The 26,740-nt window shown below is 50.3% G+C and overlaps 1 protein-coding gene across 1 annotated transcript in view; it reads left to right on the top strand.

The window, feature by feature from the left end:
- The window catches only part of LMNA (lamin A/C), a 48,229-nt gene extending 24,923 nt beyond the window's left edge, over positions 1 to 23,306 (top strand). Inside the window, exons 2-12 of the mRNA XM_058160561.1 lie at positions 4,524 to 4,680; positions 7,153 to 7,278; positions 8,537 to 8,707; positions 9,028 to 9,153; positions 9,941 to 10,161; positions 10,584 to 10,794; positions 13,199 to 13,306; positions 13,461 to 13,580; positions 16,664 to 16,756; positions 18,506 to 18,754; positions 20,196 to 23,306. Coding sequence (XP_058016544.1) covers positions 4,524 to 4,680; positions 7,153 to 7,278; positions 8,537 to 8,707; positions 9,028 to 9,153; positions 9,941 to 10,161; positions 10,584 to 10,794; positions 13,199 to 13,306; positions 13,461 to 13,580; positions 16,664 to 16,756; positions 18,506 to 18,754; positions 20,196 to 20,222 — 1,609 coding nt within the window. The 3' untranslated portion in view covers positions 20,223 to 23,306. The remainder of the gene's footprint in view (positions 1 to 4,523; positions 4,681 to 7,152; positions 7,279 to 8,536; positions 8,708 to 9,027; positions 9,154 to 9,940; positions 10,162 to 10,583; positions 10,795 to 13,198; positions 13,307 to 13,460; positions 13,581 to 16,663; positions 16,757 to 18,505; positions 18,755 to 20,195) is intronic.
- The last annotated feature ends 3,434 nt before the right edge of the window (positions 23,307 to 26,740 follow it).

Below are 26,740 nucleotides of genomic sequence, written 5' to 3'. Positions count from 1 at the left end.
GACACTCTGTGCCATCACTGGGCTAATGCTTGAAGTTGAATAATTTGTTACCTGTTACTAAGTTTATTCGAGCTTCGTTTATGGAATAAATGCTGGGCACGGTTTGTGTGCACGTGTGTAAAGACCAGCTTGCATTTTGCAACTCTGAAGTTAGACGGGGCCGTTGGGTTGTGCATGTACCCTGTGGGCCACATCCATGATTTCTTCCAGCAACACTCTTGGATAGTCCCAATAGTTTCTGTGGGAGCATCCAAGTGGGGCCCTCAGCGCCCACAAAACTTTGTTCTGGCATTCAGGAAAAACTCTCCCTGGAAACGGAAGCCTGGCGTTTCCCTCCGACTTGCAAGGGGTGGTGGTGGCAATGGGCACATTTCCCCCACGTTTCTTCCTGGCTTTTAGGAGCGGAGCAGATGAGTCAGAGGATGACGGGCAGTGGAGCTCCTTTTCTCTTCCAGAGAACTCGTTTCTGTTGCCGGTTCAGAAAAAGTGCAGAGAAGAGCAACAGAGATGATTAAGGGGCTGGAGGCTAAAACATATAAGGAACGGTTGGAACCGGGCATGGCTGGTCTAGTGAAGAGAAGGACCAGAGGTGACATGATAGCACTATTCCAATATTTGAGGGGCTGCCCCGAAGAAGAGGGGGGTCCCTCTATTCTCCAAAGCACCAGAAGGCAGGACAAGAAGCAATGGATGGAAACAAATCCAGGAGAGAAGCAACCTGGAATTGAGGAGAAATTTCCTGACAGTGAGGACAATTAACCAGTGGAACAGCTCAGAAGTTGTGGGGCCTCCATCACTGGAGGTTTTCAAGAACTGATTGGACAGTTATTTGTCTGGAATGGTATAGGGCAGGAGTCTCCAACCTTGGCAACTTTAAGACTTGTGGGAATTGAAGTCCACAAGTCTTAAAGTTGCTAAGGTTGGAGACCCCTGGTATAGGGTCTTCTACTTGTGCAGCGGGTTGGACTAGAAGACCTCCAAGGTCCCTTCCAGTTCTGATATTCTGTTGTTCCCTTTCTGGCAATCCCAAGGCAGCCTTGTAGTAGCTCTCTCCTTTAGGAGTCTTGGTGTTGTGAGAACAGGGCTTTCCTTCCGATTGTCTTCGATCAGCCCCGCCGTGCTGGTTCTGTGCCAGCTTTGCAAACTCGGCAGGAAAGGAAGTTTCCCAAACCCAAAATAGAAAGTCGTTTTTCCCACCTTCTTTGAAAAGCCTCATGACATAAAAATGAATGACTCTGAGATTCTACTTCCTGGGGGGGAGGGGGAAAATCCCAATATTGGCCGAGTGTTTCGTGTTGCTGTGATGTTGTTTTTGAGAAACAGCCCAAAGTCTCCCGGGCAACCTCTTTGTTGGCATCTCGACGCGAGTGGTCCCCACCTCCATTTCTGGCAAAGAAGCTCTTGTGTGAGGAGGAGTGGTCATGAGGACTAGAAGCGCCACTTTGCTTTTGTGACCCAAGCCCAAGATTCTCAGAGTGCGCAGAACGACTGCACAGTCCCTCCCTTGAAAAAAAAAATACCCTAAAAGTAAAAGGAAAAAGTTGAGGCTGCATGTTGTTATCTTATTCTGCTGTGTTCAAAAGAGTCAGAAGTCAATGCTTTTCTTTCTTTTTCCCCTTTTATCCGACCGTTTTTCCTCCCCTGCTTTCTCACTATCTTAATTTGTATTTGTATTTTATACTTTGATAAACTAATAAAAAAATTAGTAGAAGCATAAAAAGGAAAAATAGATACCCTCAAGGATGCCCGGTGCCCTTTTTTGCCCTTCAGTGCCCGTGCCAGCAGCTCTTCCTTGCAATTGCTTGCTTGTGAGAAGTGGAAGAAAACAGCCCACAGGGAATGGGTGTGTGTGTGTGTGGGTGTGTGCGCACGCGCGCATGTGTGTGTCTTGCTTTCAAATTCATCTTTCAAGTAATTTGTTGTGGTGAGTGTAATTTGTAACACTGAGTTTCATATTCAGTTGTATCTTACAAGGCCAATATAAAATCAGAAACACGTGGACACTCACACCCGTTTCAATGACTTGGCATATGCCCGCCTGCTTAAGCCACACCCTTAACATTTCCACCTCTTGGAAAGAGCCTGGCGCACCGTCCAGCCTCACCTGCCAGCTGCAGCTCAGCTGTTTTCGGCCACTGATCGGTTTCCAGAACCACAAATCCGTGCATTAAGTTGTCCTACCAGCTCCCCCTTTCCAAGTGACCGAACAACATTCCTATTCCTTCCTGGACGGTCCGTGTTGCTGAAAACTTCCCTTGGCCCATCCTTCTGGGCTCCCTGGACTCGGTTCAGCTGGCAGCATCCTAGGAGCTGCAGGGCACCAGCCCTCCTCTTGCAGAATTTGCCAAATTCAAGTCCAAACTGAACCCTTTCAGTCAAAAATCTGTGGAGCCGAAGAGGTAAAAAAAAAAAATTGTTCCCGTCTGCAGGGCAATCGGTGAGGATCGAAAGAGGCAAAGGGCTTCTGAAAAGCAGAGACCGGTTGCACATGGTCGACTATAGATAGTCCTCAACGTACGACCACCACTGAGCTCAGAATTTCTGTTGCTAAGTGAGACGGTTGTTTTGCCCTATTTGATGACCTTTCTTGCCGCCGTTAAGTGAATTATTGCCATTGTTACGTTAGTGAGACGTTTGCTTGTCAGAAGGTCGCAAAAGGGGATCATGTAACCCCCGGGACGCTGTGATCGTCATAACTATGAGTGCCTGAACTTTGATCGTACAACCATGGGGATGCTGCAATGGTCATAGGCGGGAAAAAGGAAGTCCCTTTTTTCAGTGCTGTTGCAAGAGTCACTAAATGAACGGCTGTAACTCGAGGACTCCCTGTATTCTTTCAGCTGCCGAGTTTTGAAGCTTTGAAGCGGCCGCCGTTGTCCTTTCTCATTGCCTCTTGTCTTGTCCAAGAAGAAAAGGAACGCAGCCCGAGCCGTGGAAACTTGGATCCAGGCTCTGATAAACATGGCGATTTTTCTTTCCCTTGTCTATATTTATTCCTTCTCCTTCCTAAATTAAAGCCAAATGAAAGTTTTTTTTTAAAAAATTGAGGCCCCAGTTTCCCCTGCTTTGGCTCTGTTGCTGGCGTCCTGCCTCTGGGTGTAATGGAGAGAGAGGGAGGGGCTACTTTGGAGCCCCCACCCTCTTCCTTGCTGGGTTTACTGGACCCACCCATGGAGCCCACCCTCCCTCTGAGCCATTTGTCTCAAAGCCCAGAGGACGATGTGGACATTCCCCTCTGTGGGGCTCTGTAAAACCGGCCAATGTCCTTTTCACAAGCCGAGCCGTGGGTGTCCCTACCAAGCGCACGACTCCCTCATCTGGGATCCGGGGCCAAGTTTTGGAGCTAACTCCCAAGACTTCAACTCCCAGAGCAAAGCTGGCTGCGGAACTCTGGGAGTTGAAGTCCACAAGTCTTAAAGTTGCCAAGGTTGGAGAGCCCTGCTCAGGACGGCTGCGCTCGCTGGTCTTCATTTATTGCAGCGTTTCTATCCTGCTTTTCACATCTCCAGGCAGTTGATGTGATAAAACATTGGAGTATGTTTAATGCCGCTATAAATACACTGAGGGTTCTTCCGCCTGGTGGAGACAGTAGCTGAAAAATGCCAGGCGAGATAGAGACAGGTGTTCCTGGGCAACTTGTAAGATGTGCCGACTTTAACTTCAGTGAAACATCTGCAAGGAAACAAGAAGCTCCAAGAGGGACCTCCCAGTCGAACCCTACAAATATTCTCTTCTATTGGCATGAATTCCTACTTGATTATCATCACCAACTGCAGAGGTAGGAAATTGGGATACGAAGCATCGCTCTGTGGCTCAACCTTCCTGCTGTCTCTCGCGTCCTTTGCTTGTCCCTTCAGGGAGATAGTTGTCTTTTGTCCAAAAGACAAATCCAAATCCTGGTCCCCCGGGAGCTTCCCCAGCTTTCGGTACCCAGTTTGGAAGGAATCTCTCCAGAGCAGCTGAGACTTGAATAGCATGTTTCTTCTAAGTCAGCTCACCGTTTCGTGATGGGCAACTAATCTCATTTCCCTTCAACATCTTAATTAGCGCTGCAGTTCTTGGATTTTGTTCTCTGAGCAAAATTTGGACTCTGAGCAAAGGCTACAGGGGACGAATTTGCAGTTTCTTCCCCTGCCTGGTGAGGGAGCCCAAATAGCCAGTCCCACAGATGAAAGGTATCGGTTGCTTTAAGGGTTTGGTCCAAACTAAAGTTCCTGCTTGTTCAAGCCCACAAGATCTTAGGCAATGATCAGCACAGCCAGATGGGGGCGCCAGATTCCCAGAAAATGCAATTCTACCGACACCTGAGCCTGTTGTGTGGTTTACTTAGTGATAGCTTGCTGAAATGTGTGAATGGAGTCATTCTCTTGGTTTAAATGTGGTTAATACTCTGGTGCTTCCGAGTCTTGTTCCCATGGGGATCTTGTGGGCTGATGCCAAAGTCCATCTTGTCTCCCGGTGGGGCTGCTGGGAGCTGGGAAGGCTCTTTCCTCCTGACCAATCGCTGCCTTTTTCCGTTTCAGGAACACCAAGAAGGAAGGAGACCTGCTTGCCGCCCAGGCCCGCCTGAAGGATGTGGAGGCTCTACTCAACTCCAAAGAAGCTGCGCTCACCACCGCCTTGGGGGAGAAGCGCAACCTGGAGACTGAAGTCCGTGACCTCAGAGGCCAGCTGGGCAAGGTAGGCCAGGCACACCTGTGAAGGTCCCCAAAGGTACCTCTGCTCTGCTGTTTTTGGACCCTTCAGATGGGGGGGGTCTGTTTCCACTTCTGTGACTCCATCCCCTGTCCATCTTTGGACTACCGGACAACAAATGTGCCAGGAGGAATGAGTTAGTAGGCTCAGAGAGACTCTGCCTGTAAATGTCTCTTGTGCGGGAGGGGAGGGGTCCTTCTGCTGGGAGACCACCAGCTTTCCACGTCCTTCGTGGGCAGCTCCTGTTCCTGTAGATTGCCAACCAAGGCCAGTGAAGATGGCAGAGCCAGGGTTAGGCTGGTCAGCCTTATTAGGCTTCCATAAAACTGAGGGCAGGTTGGTGGTCTTTCAATCGTCTCCCCCCCCCCCATGACAATGGGTCACTGGGCGGCTGTGATGATTTTTATTTGCCAAGCTTTATCTTTTTGTGAATTTTGTAATTGTGAATTTGATGTGTGCTGTGTCGGAAGGAGGCCAAAACAGCAACGAGATCTATAACAATATTTCTCAAGCTTAGCAGCTGAATGTTGGGTGGACTTTAACTCCCAGAATTCCCCAGTCAACTGCCAGCTGCCAAGCTAGCGAATCCTTGGTCTGTAAGGACCAGCAGAACTATTGACTCTGCTCAGCTGTGGCTCTTCAAAGGTAGACTACTCCTGGCCACAGAGGTGCCATCGACTGTCCTGAATTTAGCCCCTTCATCTTTGAAGTTACGTTGCTCAGACACTCCTTTGCTTAAGTGACCCCAAGCTTCGTCATTGAGTGGGACAACGCCCCTCCTTCCCTCTGCTTTTCCCACTTATCTCTATGGACTGGACTAGGGTTTTAAATTTTTAATGACTAAATTTTAGCTTTGGTTTTAAATTGGGTTTTACTATTTATATCTGATTTTAAATATTTGGCCTTTATAATAAGTTTTTTAGTTGAATGTTTTATTTTGTATATTTCTGTGTTTTTATATGGCTGTACACCGCCCTGAGTCCTTAGGGAGATAGGGCGGTATAAAAATTCGAATAAATAAATAAATAAATAAATAAATAAATAAATAAATAAATAAATAAATAAATAAATGTCCGTCCTGCACCCTCTCTGGATTGTGCTCTAGAACAGTCTGAATGTTTTGATCAGCTTAATTTTACCTTCACTCCCCTGACCCCCTCCTGCTCTGCCCCAAACTGGCTGGGGGCTGGAAAAGCTCATCTCTGCAGATGCCAGGTGAGGCCAGCAGAGGGCGATGGAATCTACCATTTGCCCAGGCAGAAAGGAGGAATGGACTCTTGGAAAGAAAATTGATCCTTCCATTCACTTCCTCACTTTAAGAGGAACTGGTTGTGTGGACTCTTGATCCCATCATCCCCAGCCAGGGATCTGCCTCCCTACCCAGGGGCATTTTCCATTTGTTTGTTTCTATTATTTTATTTATTTATATCCTGCCTTTATTATTTTTATAAACAACTCAAATTGGCCAAGATATACCAAATTACTACTCCTTCCTACTTTTCCCAGCATGACAACCCTGTGAAGTAGGCTGGGCTGAGAGAGACAGACTGACCCCAAAGTCACACAGCCGGCTTTCACGCCTAAGGTCGGACTAGAACTCCCAGTCCCTTGGCGATTGGCCCAAAGTCACCCAGGGGCTTTTGTGCATAAGGCGGGACTAGAACTCCCAGTCTCCTGGTGATTGGCCCAAAATCTCCTAGAGCAGTGGTTCTCAACCTTTATAGTGCTGCGACCCATTTAATACAATTCCCCACAATGTGGCGACCCCAACCATAAAATTATTTTCCTTTTGAATTTATCGTGCCTGAAGCCGTCTTGGCTAGCGATCTGAACTGCTTGCGATTGCCTTGAGGACGGAGGCATTAAAACGGAGACTCCTCCCCTATTAAGTTTATCGTGCCTGAAGCCGGATTAGGCAAGCGATTGGGAGTGATTGCAGCTGGCTTGAGAGGGAGACATCAGAGCAAAGATTTCTCTCTTTTTTAATTCATTGCGGCTGAAGCCGAATTCGGCTAGCGATTTGAAGAGCCTGCAGCTGGCTTCTGGAGTCAACCATTGGAGCGCGATTCTTCGACTTGCAAGTATACTTCCCATATTTCCAATGGTCTTAGGCGACCCCTGGAAAATCGTCATTCGACCCCCAACGGGGTCCCGACCCACAGGTTGAGAACCGCTGTCCTAGGGGCTTTCGTACATAAGGCGGGACTAGAACTCCCAGTCTCTTGGTCGCTAGTCTGGTGCCTTCCCCACCCGATTAAACTGGCTTTCCTTCTACTTCAGACTCTCTAAGTCCAGATGTTTTTCACCCCCCCGCAGCCTCTAAGAGGACGGCAGGCCTTGAGGGAGAGAAGCTAAATTGGGATCGATGGCTTGTAAACTCCAGCCCTTAACCAGGGGAGGGGCTCCTTTGGAGCAAGCTGATGCTACTCGTGCTCTGCCCTCTTTGTCCCCCTGCAGTTGGAGATGACCTTGGCCGATGTCAAGAAACAACTTCAGGATGAAATGCTGCGGCGGGTGGATGCGGAGAACAGGCTGCAGACCCTGAAGGAGGAGCTGGACTTCCAGAAGAACATCTACAGCGAGGTGAGTCCCAGAACCCAGAAGGGTTCCTTGGAGGTCATCTAGCCCAACCCCGTCTAGGGCAGGAATCCTATTCCGCCTTAGCTTGAAAAGGGACTTTGCTGCGTCATAGCTCTCGTAGCCGGGAATTCCTCCTTACTTTGAGCTGGGGTCTCCTTCTGTAAAAGATCCCACCCATTCTAAAATAAATTTTATTATTAAGTTTCATTATAAAATGAAAATAGAGGAAAAAACAAAAGTTAGAAAACGAAGAGACAGAGACGGAGAGAAAAACGTGGTGATTTCAAACTTTTTCAATACCGGTAGTCCTCGACTTACAGCAGTTCACTTAGTGACCGTTCAGAGTTACAACAGCACCGAAAAGAGGGCCGTGTGGCTGCTCTTCCCATGGGTGAGGGTTGCAGCCTCCCATGGCCGTCATGTGCTCCTCTTTTGCAACCTTCTGACAAGCAAAGCCAAAGCCAGATTCACTTAGCAACCAGGTTGTTAACAACTGAAGGGATTCACTTAGCAAGGAAGGTCACAAAATGGGGCAAAATTCACTTAACAAATGTTTCACTTAGCAAGAGAAAATTTGGACTCAATCGTGGCCGTAAGTAGAGGATGATCTGTACAGCGGCAAACAACCCTCTCCTCCTTTACATATTTCAAGCCATTTCAGTAATTGTAACTAATCAACTAATCATCTGAACCTAAACGATGGAGAATCCATCTCCGTGGGCCGGGAGACTTGAACTCGTCACACTGCCCTGGGGCAGGCAGTTGGCCCAGTTCCTGCAGCCTTTTCTCCCCACATCTGGGAATGGCCCCTGGGGCTGCTGATCGTGGGGGCTGCAGGTTGGGGCTGGGGGGGGGAAGACTACCCTCTGGAACGAGCTTCCTCTGGGGCTTTGTCAACTCCCCGATCTCAAGTCCTTCCGCCGCGAGCTGAAGACGCTGCTGTTTCGAAGAGCAGGACTAGCTTGAACGTAGTTTTAAACTTGGGATTTTAAAAAAAGGGTTTAAATGAGGTTTTAAATTTGTATTTAAAAGTTAGAGCATCAATTGAATTTAACTGTCTATTCTTTTAGCTTTTTATGTATTATATGTTTTTCTGTTGTTTTTGACTGTGAACCGCCCTGAGTCCTTCGGGAGATGGGCGGTATACAAATATAATAAAGAAAGAAAGAAAGAAAGAAATAAAGAAATGGGTCGCAGTTGTGGGGGGGTTGTGCTTCCTTGCCGGTCCTGGGATGCCCTGCTCACTCGCTGCCTCCTGCAGGAGCTCCGCGAGACCAAACGCCGTCATGAGACGCGCCTGGTGGAGATCGACAACGGGCGCCAGCGGGAGTTCGAGAACAAGCTGGCTGATGCCCTGCAGGACCTCCGTGGCCAGCACGAGGCCCAGGTCAAGCTCTACAAGGACGAGCTGGAGAAGACCTACGCAGCCAAGGTAGCACACCTGCGGGGTGGACTCCCATTCCCATCATCCCCAAGCTGGCACGCTTCTGCTGCCCCTTCCCTTTCAGATGCTCTGGAGTCCGGAGAAGGCCACCTGCTGTCCCTCACTGCAGCCTTAAGAGCGTGGCGGGCCTTGGAGGGGGGGCGCTGAGGCTGGATTGGGGCCTTGCCGAGTCCAGCTCTTAGCTTTGGGGGGGGCGGGGGAGTTCCCCACTCCTGCCCTGCAGAGCAGTCTGGGCAGCCTTGAGGACTGGCCACTTCGAAATAAGCCAACCTCGGCCACCTCCATAATGCTGTTTCTGATCTTTGCAGCTGGAAAATGCCAAGCAGTCGGCTGAGAGGAACAGCAACATGGCCGGGGCGGCTCACGAGGAGCTTCAGCAGACCCGGATTCGCATCGACAGCCTGTCCGCCCAGCTCAGCCAGCTGCAGAAGCAGGTAGTGGCCTCGCGAAGGAGGTGGGGAGGGGGCCGCTGGTCTCCAGGTGGGGAAATTGCACCTTTGACTCCGCAAACAGGAAGTGCCATCCAGGGGCTTCAACTCGCTTCTGGGTCCCCCTTTGAAGATTGGGGGGTACAGATAGTCCTTAACTTACAACCATTTGTTAGTGACCATTCAGTGTTACAGTGGCACTGAAAAAAAAAAAGTGACTTAAGAGCAGTCCTCACACTTACGACTGCTGCGGAGTCCCTATAGTAACATGATCATAATGGGGCACAGATTTACAACGGTTGCAGCTTCCTGGGATCACCTGATCATCATTAGGGTCCTTCCTGGCCGGCTTCCAACAAGCAGAGTCAGTGGGGAAAGCCCAGCTGTCCTAATAACTACATGATTCACTTAATGACCATAGCAATTTGCTTAGCAAAAAAGGTTGGAAAATCAGGCAATGGACAGTATGGTCGTCTGTGGAGGACTGCCTCTTGGGAGCAGCATCCTGTCGGCCACCTTACAGGCTCCCCTCCCTCTGTGAGGCCTCTGCTGTTCCCTGCCTGAGGGAGGACATGGAAGCCTTGCAAGCTAGCAAACGGAGGGGGGGGCACTGCCCCAGGCCCCCCTTGCAATCTTTGGGGTCAAGGATGAGAGATATCTCTGGGGCAGCCCTGCCGTAGGAGGAGATCCTGCCTGCCCTCCACTCTTGGGTCGGGGTGATCTGGGGCAGGGGTCTGCTCGCCCAGCCCCCTGTGCAGGCCCCCACCCCTCTCTTGCCTTCCTCCCACCCTAGCTGGCGGCCAAGGAGGCGAAACTGCGGGACCTGGAGGACTCCCTGTCCCGGGAGCGGGATACCAGCCGCCGCATCCTGGCGGACAAGGAGCGGGAGATGGCCGAGATGCGGGCTCGCATGCAGCAGCAGCTGGACGAGTACCAGGAGCTGCTGGACATCAAGCTGGCTCTGGACATGGAGATCAACGCCTACCGCAAACTCCTGGAGGGCGAGGAGGAGAGGTGGGGGCCCGCGGCCTGGGCACACTTTGCAAGCTAGGGAGACCACCTTTGCCTGGGGGGGGGCGGGCTTCACCAAGCTGGGCAGGCCCTCCCACCCACCACAGGCAGTCTGGGACCTTCAGGTGTGACCCCGGAGGGTCTTCTGGAAAAAAGTTGCCTCCCTCATTGAGGTTTCAGTAGACAGATAGCGTTCAGGCTCAGATTTGGACAGATCTGGGGTTTGCCTGACTACCCCTCCTATGGGGGGAGCATTTTGGGGTCCTTCTAGGGCGGGTTGGGCAGAGAGAGACCCTTTGGGCAGAAAGATCAGCTTGGCTTGAGCGCTTCCGCTGGCACCGAGGGTGGGCACTGCAGCCCTTCTGTTTGCTGTGGGGAAGCAGCCCCTGCCTCAGCCCCCTGCCTCTCTTTCTCCCCCCACCCAGATTGCGCCTCTCCCCCAGCCCCTCCTCCCAGAAGAGCGGCTCGCGCATTCGCATCTCTTCCTCCGCGCAAAGCTCCGCCAAGAAAAGGAAGCTGGAGGACGGCGAGAGCCGCACCAGCTTCTCCCAGCATGCCCGGACCAGCGGCCGTGTGGCCGTGGAGGAGGTGGACCTGGAGGGCAAGTTTGTCCGGCTGAGGAACAAGTCCAATGAGGTGGGTGCTGTTGGCCGGAGGTCTAAAACCCCTGGGCCAAGGAGGGCTGAGGAAGCCAGTTGCTCCTGGGGGGCGGTTGGGGTGGGGTGGGGGCTAAACTGATCCTGCCCCCAGCTGATCTTCGGAGCTGCAAGAGGCAGTCGTGTCTTTGTAGGGTGGACACCCCCAAGATCCCACCCCCTCAAGGATGAGATGGAAAAGGGAAGCGATGTAGGAGAGTGGAGGGCAGCTGTGCTAAGAACAGCAAATTCTAATCTAGTTTAAAGATGGTGCTTGTTTACTTGTTTATTTAAATGTATTGTCCGCCAGATTCCAAGATAAATGGAAGAAAGCCCAGTTTAGGTTTTAATAGCAGAGAATCTCTACAGCTCAGCCTTGAACTATGAGTCCTTGGCGCTCTCTGACCTGGGTTGTTTCCTTGCGGACGTTTCATGACTCAACTAGGTAACGTCATCAATGCTAGAAGAAAGTGGGGTTTGGTCTCTGTTTATGAATGGCAGCCTGCCCTGCAAGTGATCCTGGGGCGGGTGGGTTCCCCTTGATGGTTTGTTGATTGAAGCATTTGCTTGTTTGTCTGGGGTTAATCCCTGCTTATCTGGGTGTTGCCTGCCAGAGGGGATGTGTTTGGTTTGATGTTGTCACCTAGTTGGGTCAAGAAAACCGCCAAGCTCAGAGAGCACCAAGGAGCCCACAAATTAAGTTTTTATATATAACTTTATTAAGCTTTTGAAGAAGCAAGATAAAAACTAACAAGAACTAATAGAGTAAAGAGAGAAGAAAAAAAAAAAGAGGACAAGAAAGAGACAAATCCAAGAGTGGAGGAAAAAAGGTAAAGAAAATATAAACCTCAGGTTGTCTTTTACAAGAGTTTATTTATTTTATTTATTTTATTTTATTAGATTTTTATACCGCCCTTCTCCCAAAGGACTCAGGGCGGTGCACAGCCAAATATTAAAAAACCCGCAATATACACATTAAAAACAAAACTAAAACAAGCATATTACAAATGGCCGAAATTTAAAACAATTTAAGATCATAAAATTATAAATAGCCCCAATTAAAATTTAATAAAACTTTTTAAGACTTTTAAGCCACTCCCGCTTGAATAAATAGGTGCGTTATTATTATTAAGTTATTAATAATGCATTATTATTAGTTATTAAGTACAAATGTAAATTAACCTCTCACTCTCTGGTTACAGCACTACTTAACATGCTTCTGCCTTCTGTTTCTTTTCCAATCATCAAATCCAGGGATGAGCAACTTTTTTTTTAATTTGCATTTATATCCCGTCCTTCTCCGAAGACTCAGGGTGGCTTGCACTGTGTTAAGCAATAGTCTTCATCCATTTGTATATTATATACAAAGTCAACTTTTATTGCCCCCCAACAATCTGGGTCCTCATTTTACCTACCTTATAAAGGATGGAAGGCTGAGTCAACCTTGGGCCTGGTGGGGCTTGAACCTGCAGTAATTGCAAGCAGCTGCTGTTAATAACAGACTGTCTTAGCAGTCTGAGCCACTCAAGGACTTGGAGGAGAAGCTGGCTGCAGCTCTTTGGGATAGGGACCAGTCTGGAGAAATTCTCCCAATTTGACTTTAAGCTTTTTTTGGGGGTGGGGGGGAATTTTATGATTCTTTTGACGTGTCCCTGCAATTGTTTGCAGTGTTTTTAAAGGTCAGCCCCCAAATATAAAGCTGCAGCCACTTTTCTCCTAAAACGCACGTCCATTGGGACTGAAATTTCATAGTCTTTGGAGACATTCTCCCTGGAACAAAATGGTTGTAATTTTGAGAAACAGATTCCGCCCCCCCCCCCAAAATAATAATGTCCCAACGGTGATGTTCAAAAGGCAACTGGACTTTCTTAACATTTTTTTTTCCTTTGAAAACATTTTGCTTCTCATCCAAGAAGCTTCTTCAGTTCTGAAACTTCTTGGATGAAAAGCAAGGCATATTCAGGGAAAAAAAAATCGAGAAAGTCCAGTTGCCTTTTGAACACCACCTTTGGAACAACCATGACATGGAGCAGGGGTCTCCAACCTTGAGGACTTTAAGACTTGCGAACTTCAACTCCCAGAATACCTCAGCCAGCAAAGCTGGCTGAGGAATTCTGGGAGTTGAAGTCCGCAAGTCTTAAAGTCCTCAAGGTTGGAGACCCCTGGCGTGGAGGGTTGAGACTCTCCATAAACATTCTGAAACAACACAGGTCCAGGCTGAGCAGGGTGTTTGGGTCCCCAGGAGGGTGAAATGGGGGCCAGCTTAGGAAACCCTGAGAACTGCCTTCCTTTTGGTTAGCCCAGCCTCCCCCTCCCCACCTGCCTGGTATCTCTTGGGCCACCTAACCTACCCACCCACCCCTTGGTAGCTGCCTGCCACGGCTCCTCTTTTGTGCCCCCCTTAGGACCAGTCTCTGGGAAATTGGCAGATCAAGCGCCAGAATGGAGAAGATGCCCCCATCTGCTACAGGTTCCCTCCCAAATTCACCTTGAAGGCCGGCCAGCTGGTCACGGTGAGTGAGCTTGGTGGGCAGGAACGGTTGGGTCCCTGGATGGGGAGACGAGGTGCCAGGAGGAGCCCCCCACCCCCACCCTTCTGGTGCCTGTGTGCCAGCCGTGGGGTGATCTGCAAGGGTGATCAACCTCTTCTCTTCCTTCTCCTGCCAGATCTGGGCTGCTGGTGCGGGGGTGTCCCATAACCCCCCCACGGACATGGTCTGGAAGAACCAAAGCTCATGGGGCTCCGGCGACAGCTTGCGCACAGCCCTGCTCACCTCCAGTGGGGAGGTAAGGCAGCTGGGATTTGGGGTTGAGTGGGTGGGAAACGGCACGGCGTCTCCTTGCAGATTACTGTGTGGGTGGGCAAAGAGGTAGCAGACCTTGCTGTTGGAAAGGGAACAGAGCATTATTGAATTAATTCAATTAATTAAATTAACCTACCAGGGCTTTATTTTCTTTTGAACCCTGAAATAAGGGCTTGGCCTTATTATTAGGGGGTCTTATTATTTTGGGGGTGCAGGAGGCCCCGGGCGGCCTGCGCACTCACAGTTGGGAGTCCGGCAGACAGAGGCTCCCTCCACGTGCCGCCATCAAGCCCCTCCCCTCCTGTGGGGTGTGTGTGTTGAACACCAGCGGGCCAAAGGCGCTAAGCTGCGCGAATGCCTGTGCCCCCCCCTGCCCCCCCGCCCGCACGCCTCCCAGGCCTCACCATGTCGATGTGGGCGAAGCCGGTGAGCACCAGGTCCTTGAGGAGCTTGTAGCCAATGCCGCCAACACCCACCACCAGCATCCGCACGGAAGCCATGGCCTGGGCCAGCTCCCCCTGCAGAGTCCAGCTCCAACCGTCACCATAGTGGGAAGCGCACTCCCAGAGCGGCCGCTGCCCTGGCTGCGGTTTGGAAGGGGCAGAGGCAGACTTTGGGGGAGAGAGAGAAAAGACTTTTGTAGCTTTCCTTGCATGCAGCCAAAAGCAGAAGCAGCAGCAGAAGTCTGCTCCGCCTTGGGAGTCACCGGACTGGACAGCAACCAGGCCAGACTCTTCCGGGGGAAGGGAGCCTCGTGGGACCCTTGCTCATCCTCCCTTCCTCCCGCAGGCCCTGCTTACTCTTTCCAGGCCCCCGGCAACGAAACCCTGGGCAGCCATGCCGAGGGCAACCCCAATAGACAGAGCTGTTCTGTCTCCGTCCTCACTTTGGAGTAACGAGCTGGCCTACAGCCAGTGGGTTCATGGCTCCTATCAGTCCTGGCCGAGAAAACGCAGCTGCCTGTCAAAAAGTTCAAACAGATTAAGACTTCAGCTCACTTCGACATGGTTCGGCTAATTTGCTTCCCGTGGAACTGAGAGCAGTCCCAAAGCTCCTTATATAGCCTGTGGGGTGGGGCTCCTGCCCTACCCTTCCCTTTGATGACGATGCCTCTCTAATCTTCTGAAACACGGGTCGGTCCAGGCTTGATTAGTATGATTATCAGCTGCATCTGAAGGCGTAGCCTGAGGAAGGGAGGAATCGGGGGATGTCGGCCTCATTACATCCTCCGACTGGCCTGGTTCTGGCTCCTGGTGCCGGGCCAAAGGAATCGGTGCTCCTGAGGTAAACCTTACCAGCCCTTCCCCCTCACTCTCAGAGTCACTTTTGGGCATGGGGCCAGGTTCGGGGGCTGGAGCCACAACAAGACCTCGGTTGGCCCAGTCACAGCCAATACTCCTTGCCCACAGCTAAGCTTGGCTGCAGGGGGCCAACCGGGGCCGCTGTAGGTGGAGGCGGCGGCAGCAGCAACAACACCTGCAGCGCCTCAGCCATCCCCGCTGAGAGACCCGCACCCAGCTGCAGGACGCACCAGGCCTGCCGTTGTAGTCCTCCGGGACTGCCCCACCACGCAGCCACTGACTTCCGCCCGCCGTGCATGGAGGCCTCTCTGCTGCCAGTGGCTGCCCTGCCAAGGAAGCCGTGGGGTGGCGATGCTGGCATTGGGGCTTCTGTGGGGGGCGCTCGGCAGCGCAGGTTGTGCAGACGTGGTGCCTGGGCACAGGGGCAAGAGCAGGCGGGTCACCACCATGGTGCAGGAGCAGGCGCTCGAGGTCTACAGGTGGTGCTGCAGGCGGCAGAAAAGGCGGCGAACGCAGGAGTTTGCAGGGATATGGCTGCCTTGGGAGGGTTGGGGTGTGTGTGAGGGACCTATGTGTATGTGTGGGGGGGGGACGGGACGGAGAGAACATTGCTACCAGCCCTGGATAACTCTGCAAGGTTATATCGTCTCTCTCTCTCTCTCTTTCTCTGTCACACACGCAGACCGTTCTTTCTTTGGGATCGCAGCACAGGCGCCCCTGCCAGGATTGCAAGGCTGAAGGCTTCGGATGGAGCATTTTGGGGATGTGTGTCTGTGCTGCGATCCCAAGCAGGAAAAGGGGGAGGAGGCCGGCAGCTGGAGATCTGGGCTGGGTTGCACAGCCCTCAGGCACCAATTAAGTGGCTGAACCTCCATGAGGTGACCTGGGAAGGGAAGGGCTGCCTCCGGAGCTGGCTAGGCCCACCACTTCACTAGGGCTTATTTTTGGGGGACGGCGTATATTTAGGGCCACCCGAAAAATCAGGCTTGGTCTTATTTTCGGGGAAACATTGTAAGTCTGGGTTGCGTAATTAATCATCCTGTCCAGAGTGACTCTGGGCGGCTTCCAAAAACTCAGATAGAAAAACAATTAGAAATATAGGAGGAGTTATAATTACAAGAAATTAAATAGACTATTATGGCTGCATAATTGTAAAATGTCCCCCAATTTTGTTGCCTAAAAATGCCCCTTTCCCCTAAATAAATTCTGGAAATCAAGATGTGACTCTTTTGATTCCTGTTTCATTTTGAAAGAATTTGAAGTCTGTTAAAACAATTATGGGGGGGAGGGTGTTACATGGGACGCCAGGGATTAACAAATCTGGGGGGTGGTCATTGGACTCATTCTGGCCCTTTTCTTGGTGCCAGCCTCCTGGTGTGGGGAAATGCACTTGGGGTGGCCTGGAGCTTGGCTGAGGGTGGTCCAAGGTTGAAGGCCCCTCTTCCTTCCCTCCTTCCTTCCTTCCTTCCTTCCTTCCGTCCTTCCCTTCCCTTCCCTTCCCTTTCCTTCCTTCCTTCCTTCCTTCCTTCCTTCCTTCCTTCCTTCCTTCCTTCCCTTCCTTCCTTCCCTTCCTTCCTTCCTTCCTTCCTTCCTTCCCTTCCTTCCTTCCCTTCCTTCCTTCCCTCCCTCCCTCCCTCCCTCCCTTCCTACCTACCTACCTTCCTTCCTTCCTTCCTTCCTTCCTTCCCGGCTGTTTCCCTCCCAAATCCTGCTGTGCTGGGGTGGACCAGAATCAACCCCCTCCTTCCTCCCTCCCTCCCTGCAGGAGGTGGCCATGCGGAAGCTGGTGCGCACGGTTGTTGTCAATGATGACGATGAAGATGAGGATGAGGACGGCATCCACAGCCACCATCACCATGTGAGTTTTTGAGGCGGTGCAGGGGGACCTCTGCCCATCGTCTGTGGGCTGGGTTCAGTGGGGAACAAGCAAGACTCAGCCGCAGCAGTCAGGGTGGGTTTTGAAAATGCCACCGGCTTTGGTTGTGGGGCAAGGATTCCCGTGGGAGAAATTCTCCCTCTGAAGCTGTTTTGATTTTTTTTTTTTTTACCATGTTCTGCTGAGATTTTGTTTTGTTTGTTAGTCTGCACCGGAGATTAAGTCTGCACTCGGAGGATAAAAAAAGGCTTTTAAGAAGCTTCCTTCCCTCCCAAGTGACAATGAAAGCAAGCATGCATGTGAAATACCTCAGTGTTAACTGTTTTTAATTATTCTCAGGTGTACAAATTGAAATATTTATATGCCTGTTCTTTTAAACAAAATAGCAAAGGAGTTTAGGAAAGCCAGTACTTATTTATTTATTGTTTGTTTTATTAATTAAATTGAGATGCCATTCGTGTCCCTGACTCAGTCAACTCTGGCCGCCTGTCCCTTTGGATGGAGAGTGAGTGGAAAATGGTGTTAGGTGATCTCAGAAATCCCAGCATGGAATCTTCCCCAGCATCCACGGCTACTTAAAAAAATACGAAACAAACATCTCTTAATCAAAACCTGAAATCAGAAGAACCGGAAGTATTGGCTTTGTGTGCATTGGACAATTCAGACCATGTTGGAAATCAAGTTTAGGATTCAACTGGTTAACGTGCTCGCATTTAACAGGCTTGAGAATGTAACTTAAATTTTAAGTTAAATAGAAAAATGCGTTTAGCCTCAATTCCAGTGTAATCTTTTATTTCTGGAATAATTAAATTTAACCTATATTCTACACTGGGCTGTTTTTTTAAAAGTCACCGTAGGCTTCAGAATCCCAGAACAAGCAAAGAGTCCTTGCAAGATATGAATCTGATAGAAGAAAATATTTTTAGCTCAGGGTTGACCTGTGGGGGCCTTGGAGCTCTCTGGGCTTGATGTTTTTTTACAGATGTTTCATGAACCAATTGGCACTCTATAAAGCTCTAGTAAGACCACACCTAGAGTATTGCATCCAGTTTTGGTCACCACACTATAAAAGAAAAGATGTTGAGACTCTAGAAAAAGTGCAGAGAAAAGCAACTAAGATGATTAGGGGACTGGAGGCTAAAACATACGATGATCGGTTTCAGGAATTGGGCCTGGCTAGTCTAGTGAAGAGAAGGACCAGGGGAGACATGAGAGCATCTTCCAATATTTCAGGGGCTGCCTCAGAGAGGAGGAAGGGAGTCAAGCTATTCTCCAAAGCACCCAAAGGCCAGACAAGGAACAATGGATGGAAACTTAACAAGGAGAGATTCAGCCTTGAAATAAGGAGAAATTTTCTGACAGTGAGAGCCATCAACACATGGAACAGAAGTTGCCTTTGGAAGTTGTGGGATTTTCATCACTGGAGGCTTTCAAGAAGAGACTGGGCTGCCACCTGTCAGAAATATGTAGGGTCTCCTGCTTGGGTGGGGGGTTGGACTAGATGACCTACAAGGTCCCTTCCAACTCTGTTCATCTGTAAGTCTGTAAACCTATAACGTCTTCAATGCGCTGATGAAGTTACCTAGTTTGGTAATGAAACATCTGCAAGGAAGAAGTTCACCAGTTCACTAAGGACCCCACAGATACGAATCCAGTATCTCCAGCCCCAGATGGGGTCTCAGTCCCGATGGCGCCAAGCTTTGCTTCTTACCCGTTTCCTTCCTTCTCCAGAGCCACTGCAGCGGCAGTGGAGATCCCGGCGAGTACAACCTGCGTTCTCGCACTGTGTTGTGTGGCACATGCGGGCAACCGGCAGAGAAGTCATCTGGGGGCACGAACGTGGGCACCAGCACTATGTCTACCGGCTCCTCCTCCTCCAGCTTGACCATCACGCGCAGCTACCGTAGTGGAGGCACCAACCTCGGGGAGAGCCTCCTGCCTCGCTCCTACATCCTGGGCAGCTCCACCCCACGCCAGCAGGTCAGTCCAGGGGCGCCCCAGCGGGCATGTCTGATCCTGGGCCGGAAGAGACGGCTCTGTGGTGGGAGCCCTCCGACTATGAGTGGAAACCCCTTCCTCCCGTTGCTGAGGAGGGCATGAAACCTATCACAGCTTTAAGATGCTTCCAGGAAGGCAGAGCATTGGCTGTGGGCATCACACAGCTTCCTGGCACCTTCTATACCAGGGCTCTCCAACCTTGGTCCCTTTAAGACTTGTGGACTTCAACTCCCAGAGTTCCTCAGCCAGCTTTGGGAGTTGAAGTCCACAAGTCTTAAAGGGACCAAGGTTGGAGACCCCTGTTTTATACCACACAGGGCTTCTCAGCCAAGGCATTTTGGGAAGCTTGGGATGGTCCCCACTGAATAGCACATGGGGGGTGGGCTGAAAAAACTGACAGCTGCATTCTGGGCCTGCAAAATTCACATGAGAACAGTCGGCTCCAGTTGGCTTTGTGCATCTCCTGCTTGAACAGGGGTTGGTCTAGAAGACCTCTGAGCTCCCTTCCAGCCCTGTGTTTCTATGAAACCCCCTTGGGGGTGGTTGGAACAAGGGAGGTACAGTTTGGGTATCGTGTCGCACCCCCTTGCATGGCTTGGGTGGGGGTCAGCAACTCCTTGGGGGCTGGAAGCTCCCGTGTCGAGATTCATGAGGACAGCCGTGTGGACGTTTGTGTGTGCAGTGGGCAGAGCCAGTCTGTGCGGCCAGCACTCCGCCCACGGACCCCCATCCCTCCCCTCTGCCATGCAAAAGGAAGCGGCCCTTCGCTGGGTCTGCTCAGTGGCTGCACTGGGCGGGGGGTGGGGGGCTTTCAAAGATGCCCCTGAGCTGTGGGACTTTTTGTGCAGAAAATTTTGCACTTTGGGAAATTGTTTTGAGGATTGTCTCCCCCGTTCCTCTCTGGCATTCAGGAACTTGTGCAAATTTTGATCGTGCTGATCAATTTGGGTGCAGAAATAGGGCTGGGGAGAGGTTGGAGCACACAAGGAGAGCCTTAACTGGGGGAGGAAGGGCAGGGAAGTCCATGGCCCATAAGCCTTTTGTGTCTGGGTCCCCCACAACTCTCTTGCTGGTATTTTGAGGGGGGCCTGATTTCTGGATCGGCCCTGAATCTCGAATTAAAGAGAAATTTCCTGATTGTGAGAACAATTAATCAGTGCTTCATCAGTGGAGGTTTTAAGAGGAGATCTGACAGCTGTTTGTGTGGAATGGAAGAGGGTCTCCTGCTTGAGCAGGCTAGATCAGGGGTCTCCAACCTTGGTCCCTTTAAGACTTGTGGACTTCAACTCCCAGAGTTCCTCAGCCAGCTTTGACTCTGGGAGTTGAAGTCCACAAATCTTAAAGGGACCAAGGTTGGAGACCCCTGGGCTAGATGACCTCTGAAGTCCCTTCCAACTCTGCATCCCCCCCTCTCTCTCCTTAGGGTCCTTCGAACTGCAGCATCATGTAATCGTCCAGTGTTCCCCAACATGCACACAAAAGTCTGCTTGATGAAGCTCTCTGTCCTTGACGTGCTGAGAAAAAGAGGAAACCATTTTTAAAAAAAGTTATTTTCTATGCAAGAATTTATACTTTATTATATATCTCTATATATCTCTATATAAAAATACGCTAAAGATGCTTCGGGGTTTTTTAAGAGGGTTGGGGATGTCTTTTTTCTATCACGAAAGTTTAAAAAGGAGCCCTGCCAAAGAGGTTAATGTATTATTGCCAAAAAAAAAAAAGAAGTCCTAGAATTTTAATATGTTACTTCTAGTAAGTGGGAGCATGCAAATGGGCATGGTCCGTTTATGTGTGTGCGTGTGTGTGTACGTGTGTCCTTGAATACCAAAGCTTTCTTTTTGAAAAACGAAAAAAGATCTTAAAAGTTTTTCTCCTTCTGGGTCGGTGTTTGTCAACTTCATCAACTTTAAGATGGGTGGACTTCAATTCCCAGAATTCCCCAGCCAGCCTCTCCTCCCATCTTAAAGTTGCAGAGGTTGTGAAAGACTGCTCCAAGGTAAACTCCTTAAATTTGTTGCACTTAACATTCTCCCTGTGAGGGGGTGTTGACCACTATCTACGGTCACTGCCTTGCCTCCCAGCGATCCATGCACTTGCGCAAAAGAATCCAACTCTTCTGAAGACACTACAAGCTGAAGAGTTGACCTTTGTTTACATTTTGAAAATGGGAGGGAGATTTCCATACTCAACCCATTTTGGGTTGCAATGATACATGGGGGGGGGATGTCTGGTTTTTAACCCTGGCAAGTTTAAGATGGATGAACTTCAACTCCCAGAACTCCCCAGCCAGTATGGGGGACTGCGGCATCCTGGGAATTGAAGTCCACCCATTTTAAAATTGCCAAGGTTGAGAAACATGCATTTAACCTCATGTCAAGTCCACTCCAGCCCAAATCAGGTTGTTTAATACCTGCATTAAAACACTTTAAGAGGAAGTAATTCAGGGATTCTCGAATTAAAACCCAAATTACCCTTACTTTAGAACTCCAAAAATGTCCGATCTACGTTTTCCTCTGTTCAGAAAAGCCCAGGTGTTTCAGGGAAGCCCTCTCTGGCTCCATTCGGGATGACTTTGTACTTTTTAAACAAAATTCGATCTAACTCCCACTGCAAAAAACCTGGTCCCTTGTCCAAACCTGTCCACCTGATGCCCCGCTTCACAGTTTTAAGGGGGAAATTAAGTTTACAGCCACGTTTCGCTTGGAGGAATGTTTAGTAGAAACATTGGAGAGAGCCTTGTTTTCGAACGTGGCCTTTCCTGTCCTCTTTGTAAGAAGAGAAGCTGCCTTTAGATGCCTCTTGACCTGCTCTGCTTCAGCGGCAATGCTGATCTCTCCGCCCGGCCCCTTGCCCGACCCTACGAATGGCACACGGTGCCTGAGCGTGTCTAGAGTGCCTTGCCACGGTGGGGGAATACAGAAGTGGGCTCCCAGTGTCTGCCAGGGGAACGCCTGGCCTTCGGATCGCCTTCCAGGGCTCCAGAACGGAGAGGACCGACTACAGAAAAGTGCCTTCAACTCCCTGCTGTGGAATCAGCTGGGCTTCTAGTCAAAAGTATCAAGTCAAGGGGGAGATGTGGGTCTTTGGCCTCCTGCTCTGAAGCAGGGCTGGTGCCTTTTGGCCGTGGGCTGGGGGACGGGGAGGCGCCGGCTATGCTTTCCAAAACGGGCCCCAATCTGCTCCGCCAGGAAGACGGGTCCATGTCTTCTCCTGGGCTTGGAGCAGAGATCTGCAGCCCCGTTTGGTGCCTTGAGGTCCAGGTTAAGTTTGAGAAACCTGATTCTTGTATGCGGTTTGGGACTGGAAGCCTTACCTTAAACCTATGCTGGCTGGGGAATTCTGGGAGTTGAAGTTCACCAGTCTTAAAGTTGGCCAGATGGAGAAACATTGATTTAAGGTAATGTTCTTCAACCTGATGCTCCTCAGCCTTTGATGGGTAGCTGTCCTCCTGATCCATGGATCTCTACCTTGGACACCTCCCGCCCCAGTGGATCCATCAATGGGATCCCATGTTAAAGAGCCAGATCCCAGTCCCGCCCCCCCACCTCCTCAGTCCCTTTGGGTGGGCTGTTCTGGGCCCTTCCCCTTTGAGAATTTGCTGGGAAATGGTTTTGTGGGGAGGGACTTGGCTTCTCATCAAGAGGGAGGATTGATGATTTCCCCGACTGCGCACAGCTTCCCGGGAAGGAGAAAGAGCTGCAGAACTTCTCTAGAGCAGGGGTCTCCAACCTTGGTCCCTTGAAGACTTGTGGACTTCAACTCCCAGAGTCCCTCAGCCAGCGAAGCTCACTGAGGAACTCTGGGAGTTGAAGTCCACAAGTCTTAAAGGGACCAAGGTTGGAGACCCCTGCTCTAGAGGTAGCCCGTGGATGTCCTCTGCCCCGCTCCAGGTATATCCCATGTGCCTGGAGGGGGCCAAGCCTGAACCCCACCCCCACCCCCCAACCTTAGCCCAGAGTAGACGGTTCTCTGCTTCCAGCTGTGATCGGAGTAGGAAGCGGCTCTGATTCTGACTTCTGCGTCCTGTGGGGGTCCCCCCTGCCCCCCCCGTTTCTCTCCTGCCGTTTTTTGCACTTGGAGAGAGGCCCTTTTGAAAGCTCTTCTGCTTGTTGCCTCAGGAACCCGGGCAGGATGCTGGGGGGGCGCCCTGCCTCCTTCGCGGGGACAGCAAGCCAGCCTTTAAATTCGGGGTTGGGAGAGGAGGAGGAGAGGGCGCCAACTAACCCAGCCAACTGCTTGTTCCTGCCTGGTGCAGATGCTTGCTAATTGAGGGGTGGGGGGGTCTTCTCTGCTCCAGCTGGCCTCCCCCTCCCCAAGGCCTTGGCCTCCCCTTGCCAGACTCTTTCTCCGTCCTTCTCGGAAAGGGCACCACCCGGAGCAGCTCTGTGGAGAAGCCCCTCCCTTTTTCATTGTGCTGTTAATTTGGGGTGCTGTCGGGGGAGGGGAGGACCTGCCAAAGGCTGCTTTGCTGCTCTGATGGCAATTGTGCAGTATTTGTATTTTCTTAAACCAATATAGTTATCCAAAACGACGGCTGTTGTGTGTTTCTTTTATGGGGAATAGGGGGTGGGGTGGCCTCTTGGGGGGTGGGGGCGGCTGTTGGTGGGGGTTCCTTGGCTTGAGGTTCTCATCCCACGTGGGGCTCCCCACGGGGGCAGGGAGAGAGGGAGGGGTCACTCCGGAGCTTAAAGTCATCACTCTGCCCCTGCACACAAAGCCTCACCTGTTGGGATGCTGTCTGAGGCTGGAGGAGGCGACCCATAGAAAAATACCTTTGGGATGGAATGGAGCTGGCATCGCCCTCCAGAGCAGGGGTCTCCAACCTTGGTCCCTTTAAGACTTGGGGACTTCAACTCCCAGAATCCCTCAGCCAGCAAAGCTGGGAGTTGAAGTCCCCAAGACTTAAAGGGATCAAGGTTGGAGACCCCTGCTCCAGAGGCCGGGAGGTTCCCCAGACCTGATGCAATCAGTAGGGAAGACCCAGACCTCTCCCCCCCCCCACCAGCCCCACTGCTGACAGGGCCTGCTCTTTGTGGAGGACACATCCTCCCACGCAAGGCCAAGTGGCCCCTGAACCCGTCAAAGTGATTGGTGGGAAGACCTGCCAATCTACCTGCAATGCAGTGACTCACCTGGAGGAGAAACCTGAAGGGGTTGGGCTCCAGGTGGCCTGCCTGCTTCCATCTGTCCACTTCAGGGGCTTTGGTTGCAGGAAACTTTGGCAGGAGATCCCAGCGGCCAGCAGTCTCCTTTCGGTCTTTGTCAGCCTGTGATGGGGATGACCCATGGGGAGGGTCTCCTCCCTGCCCTTCCCACTGCGGGGTCCTTCTCCCCTCACAAGCACAGACCCTTCGCCCTGCCCCCCCCCAAGCATCCGGCAGCAGGACAAAGATAAAGATCATTAAAGAGACATCCAACCAAGACAGATCCTGATGGTGAGAAGATCAATTCAGTCCCATGCCTCCCCGAAAAGAAGACCCTGTCTTATATTTTTTTGAACCTTGAAATAAGTGCTTGGCCTTATTTTTGGGAAGGTCTTACTATTTTGGGGCGCGTGGAGCAAGATGGGGGCTCCTCTTGCCATCTTACCTGATTTCCAGCTCTGCGTTTAAATATTTTTTGGGAGGGCTTATTTTCAGAAAGAGGCTTAGTTTAGCGCATGCGCACATAAGCTGGATTGGGCTTATCAGGAGATGGGTTATTTTCAGGGAAACAGGGTAGCTTACTTGCCAGTGTTAGGGGGTCTCCATCTCTGGAGGTTTTCAAGGAGATCCATTTGTCCAGAATGATATATAGAATCTCCTGCTTGAGCAGGGGGCTGGACTAGAAGACCTCCAAGGCCCCCTTCCAACTCTGCTCCCTGCTCTTCACACTCCCCTGTTCTCCCCTGGCCCTTGGAAGGGGAGTGCTCGCTGGAGGTGGTTGAAGGAAGAGGCTGTGTGGAGGTGGATTGTGATGGGGGAGGCCACAGTTTTGAAGCAGCCCCTTCAAGAAGCAGAGGCATCAGCTGAGGAAGTGGGAGGATGACTGGAGGAGGCAGCCCTGCAATTTTGGTTTTAAGAGCAACCTTGAACCCCAGGTGGCCGGGAGGCCTTGGCTTAAAGGAAACGGCAGCCAAGAGTAATTGAATCCACGTGGTGGACTTCAAAAACAGTTTAATCAACCCACTGATAAAGGGAGCTCCTGTTCCTGGATGTTAGCAGCACAATTGCAAACCATTCCAGCCAGGAGAAAATACATTCATTATTTATTTTTCAAATTTAGAATCTGCCGGTCTCTCTTACTGAGGGACTCTGGGTAGCGTAGAAGTGAAATATTAAAACATAAAAACTATATAAAAATTACATAAAAGGAAAGAGTTTAAACCCGGAACTAAATGCCACCCTGGTTCCCCTAAAATCTTAGGAAAGCTCTGGAAATTAAAAAGATACAGGAATCTGAAGTCCAGGCAAATATGCTGGAGCTGTTGAATTGGTGCCAAAAAGCCTGAGAATGGGCACAAATGTTCCGAATTTTTTTTAAAAAAATTATTTAGATGTGTTCCAAAGAAAACAAAAAACAATACATAGCTGTTTAATTAAGACTGCAAAATGTTAGTAGTCAATATAAAAAAAATCAGATATTTTACCACGTATTTTGGTCCAGTTTTACCTCCACCAAGAAATTGAAAAATGAAATTAAAGTTAATCTCAACTAGAAAAGCAGCTGTGAGGATATTTCTGTGGGCCAGTCCCTCTGTGTCTCTCTCTCTCTCTGCGCAATCCACCTCACAGGGTGGTTGTGGGAAATATAATAGGAGAAGGAAGGTGTGTTGGATATGTTCACCACTTTCAATTATTTGTAATAATAAAGTGGGTTAGAAATAATCTTGCAATGTAGACCACTTCACAAGCGACGAATGCATCCAAGACACAGGAGGGAGGGTCCTGGGGTCTGGCCAACCCTCTATGGGTTACCTTGGAGAAATTTGGGGGAAGGGGTGAAGCAGCAGGTGATGCTAGCAAGCTAGCATCTCATTTTTTTGATCAGCTTGTGGGAATGTTGGAGACGCTGATGGCTGAAGTGTCATTCAGAGGTTTTCAACCCCTGGTATATTTTCTCCCTGATGCGCTCGCGCGCTCTCTCTCTCTCTCACCTGGTCTCCAGTAACTTTATCAAAGGACCCCATGAATCAGCAAGTCAGTGAAACATGGAAGGACAAGCCAAGACACAGCTGCCTGCAATTACTGCAGGTTCAAGTCCCACCAGGCCCAAGGTTGACTCAGCCTTCCATCCTTTATAAGGTAGGTAAAATGAGGACCCAGATTGTTGGGGGGGGCAATAAGTTGACTTTGTATATAAATATACAAATAGAATGAAGACTATTGCCTTACACAATGTAAGCCGCCCTGAGTCTTTGGAGAAGGGCGGGATATAAATGTAAACCAAAAAACCCGTCAAAGACTCAAAAATTGAACTCTCTACAGGTAGTTCTCAAGATGACAATTGAGCCCAAAATTTATGTTACTAAGTGAAACATTTGTTAAGTGAATTTTGCCCCATTTTCTTGCCACAGTTGTTAAGTGAATCATTGCAATTATTAAGTTAGTAACATGGTTGTTAAATGAACCTGGCTTCCCCATTGAATTTGCTTGTCAGAAGGTCGCAAAAGGGGATCACGTGACCCTGGGACAATGCAACCGTCATAAATATGAACCAGTTACCAAGCATCTGAATTTTGATCACATGATCAAGGGATGCTGCAATGGTCACAGGTGTGGAAAAACCCTGCTGTAGTAACTTTGAATGGTCACTAAATGAACTGTTGTAAGTCCAGGACTTATCAGAGGTTCCAGATGGGCCGGGAGAGTCACTGAGCTTTGTGTAAAAGCAATTCAGTTCTTGGCTCTTTTCAGCAACTTTAATGACTTCTGACTTTCTTTGGTGCAAAAAAACTTCCCCACTTTTTGCCTCACATCTGACAAC

Source organism: Ahaetulla prasina, chromosome 17 (genome assembly GCF_028640845.1).
Source record: "Ahaetulla prasina isolate Xishuangbanna chromosome 17, ASM2864084v1, whole genome shotgun sequence".
Lineage (NCBI taxonomy): Eukaryota > Metazoa > Chordata > Lepidosauria > Squamata > Colubridae > Ahaetulla > Ahaetulla prasina.
This window is presented reverse-complemented; position numbering and strand designations above follow the sequence as displayed.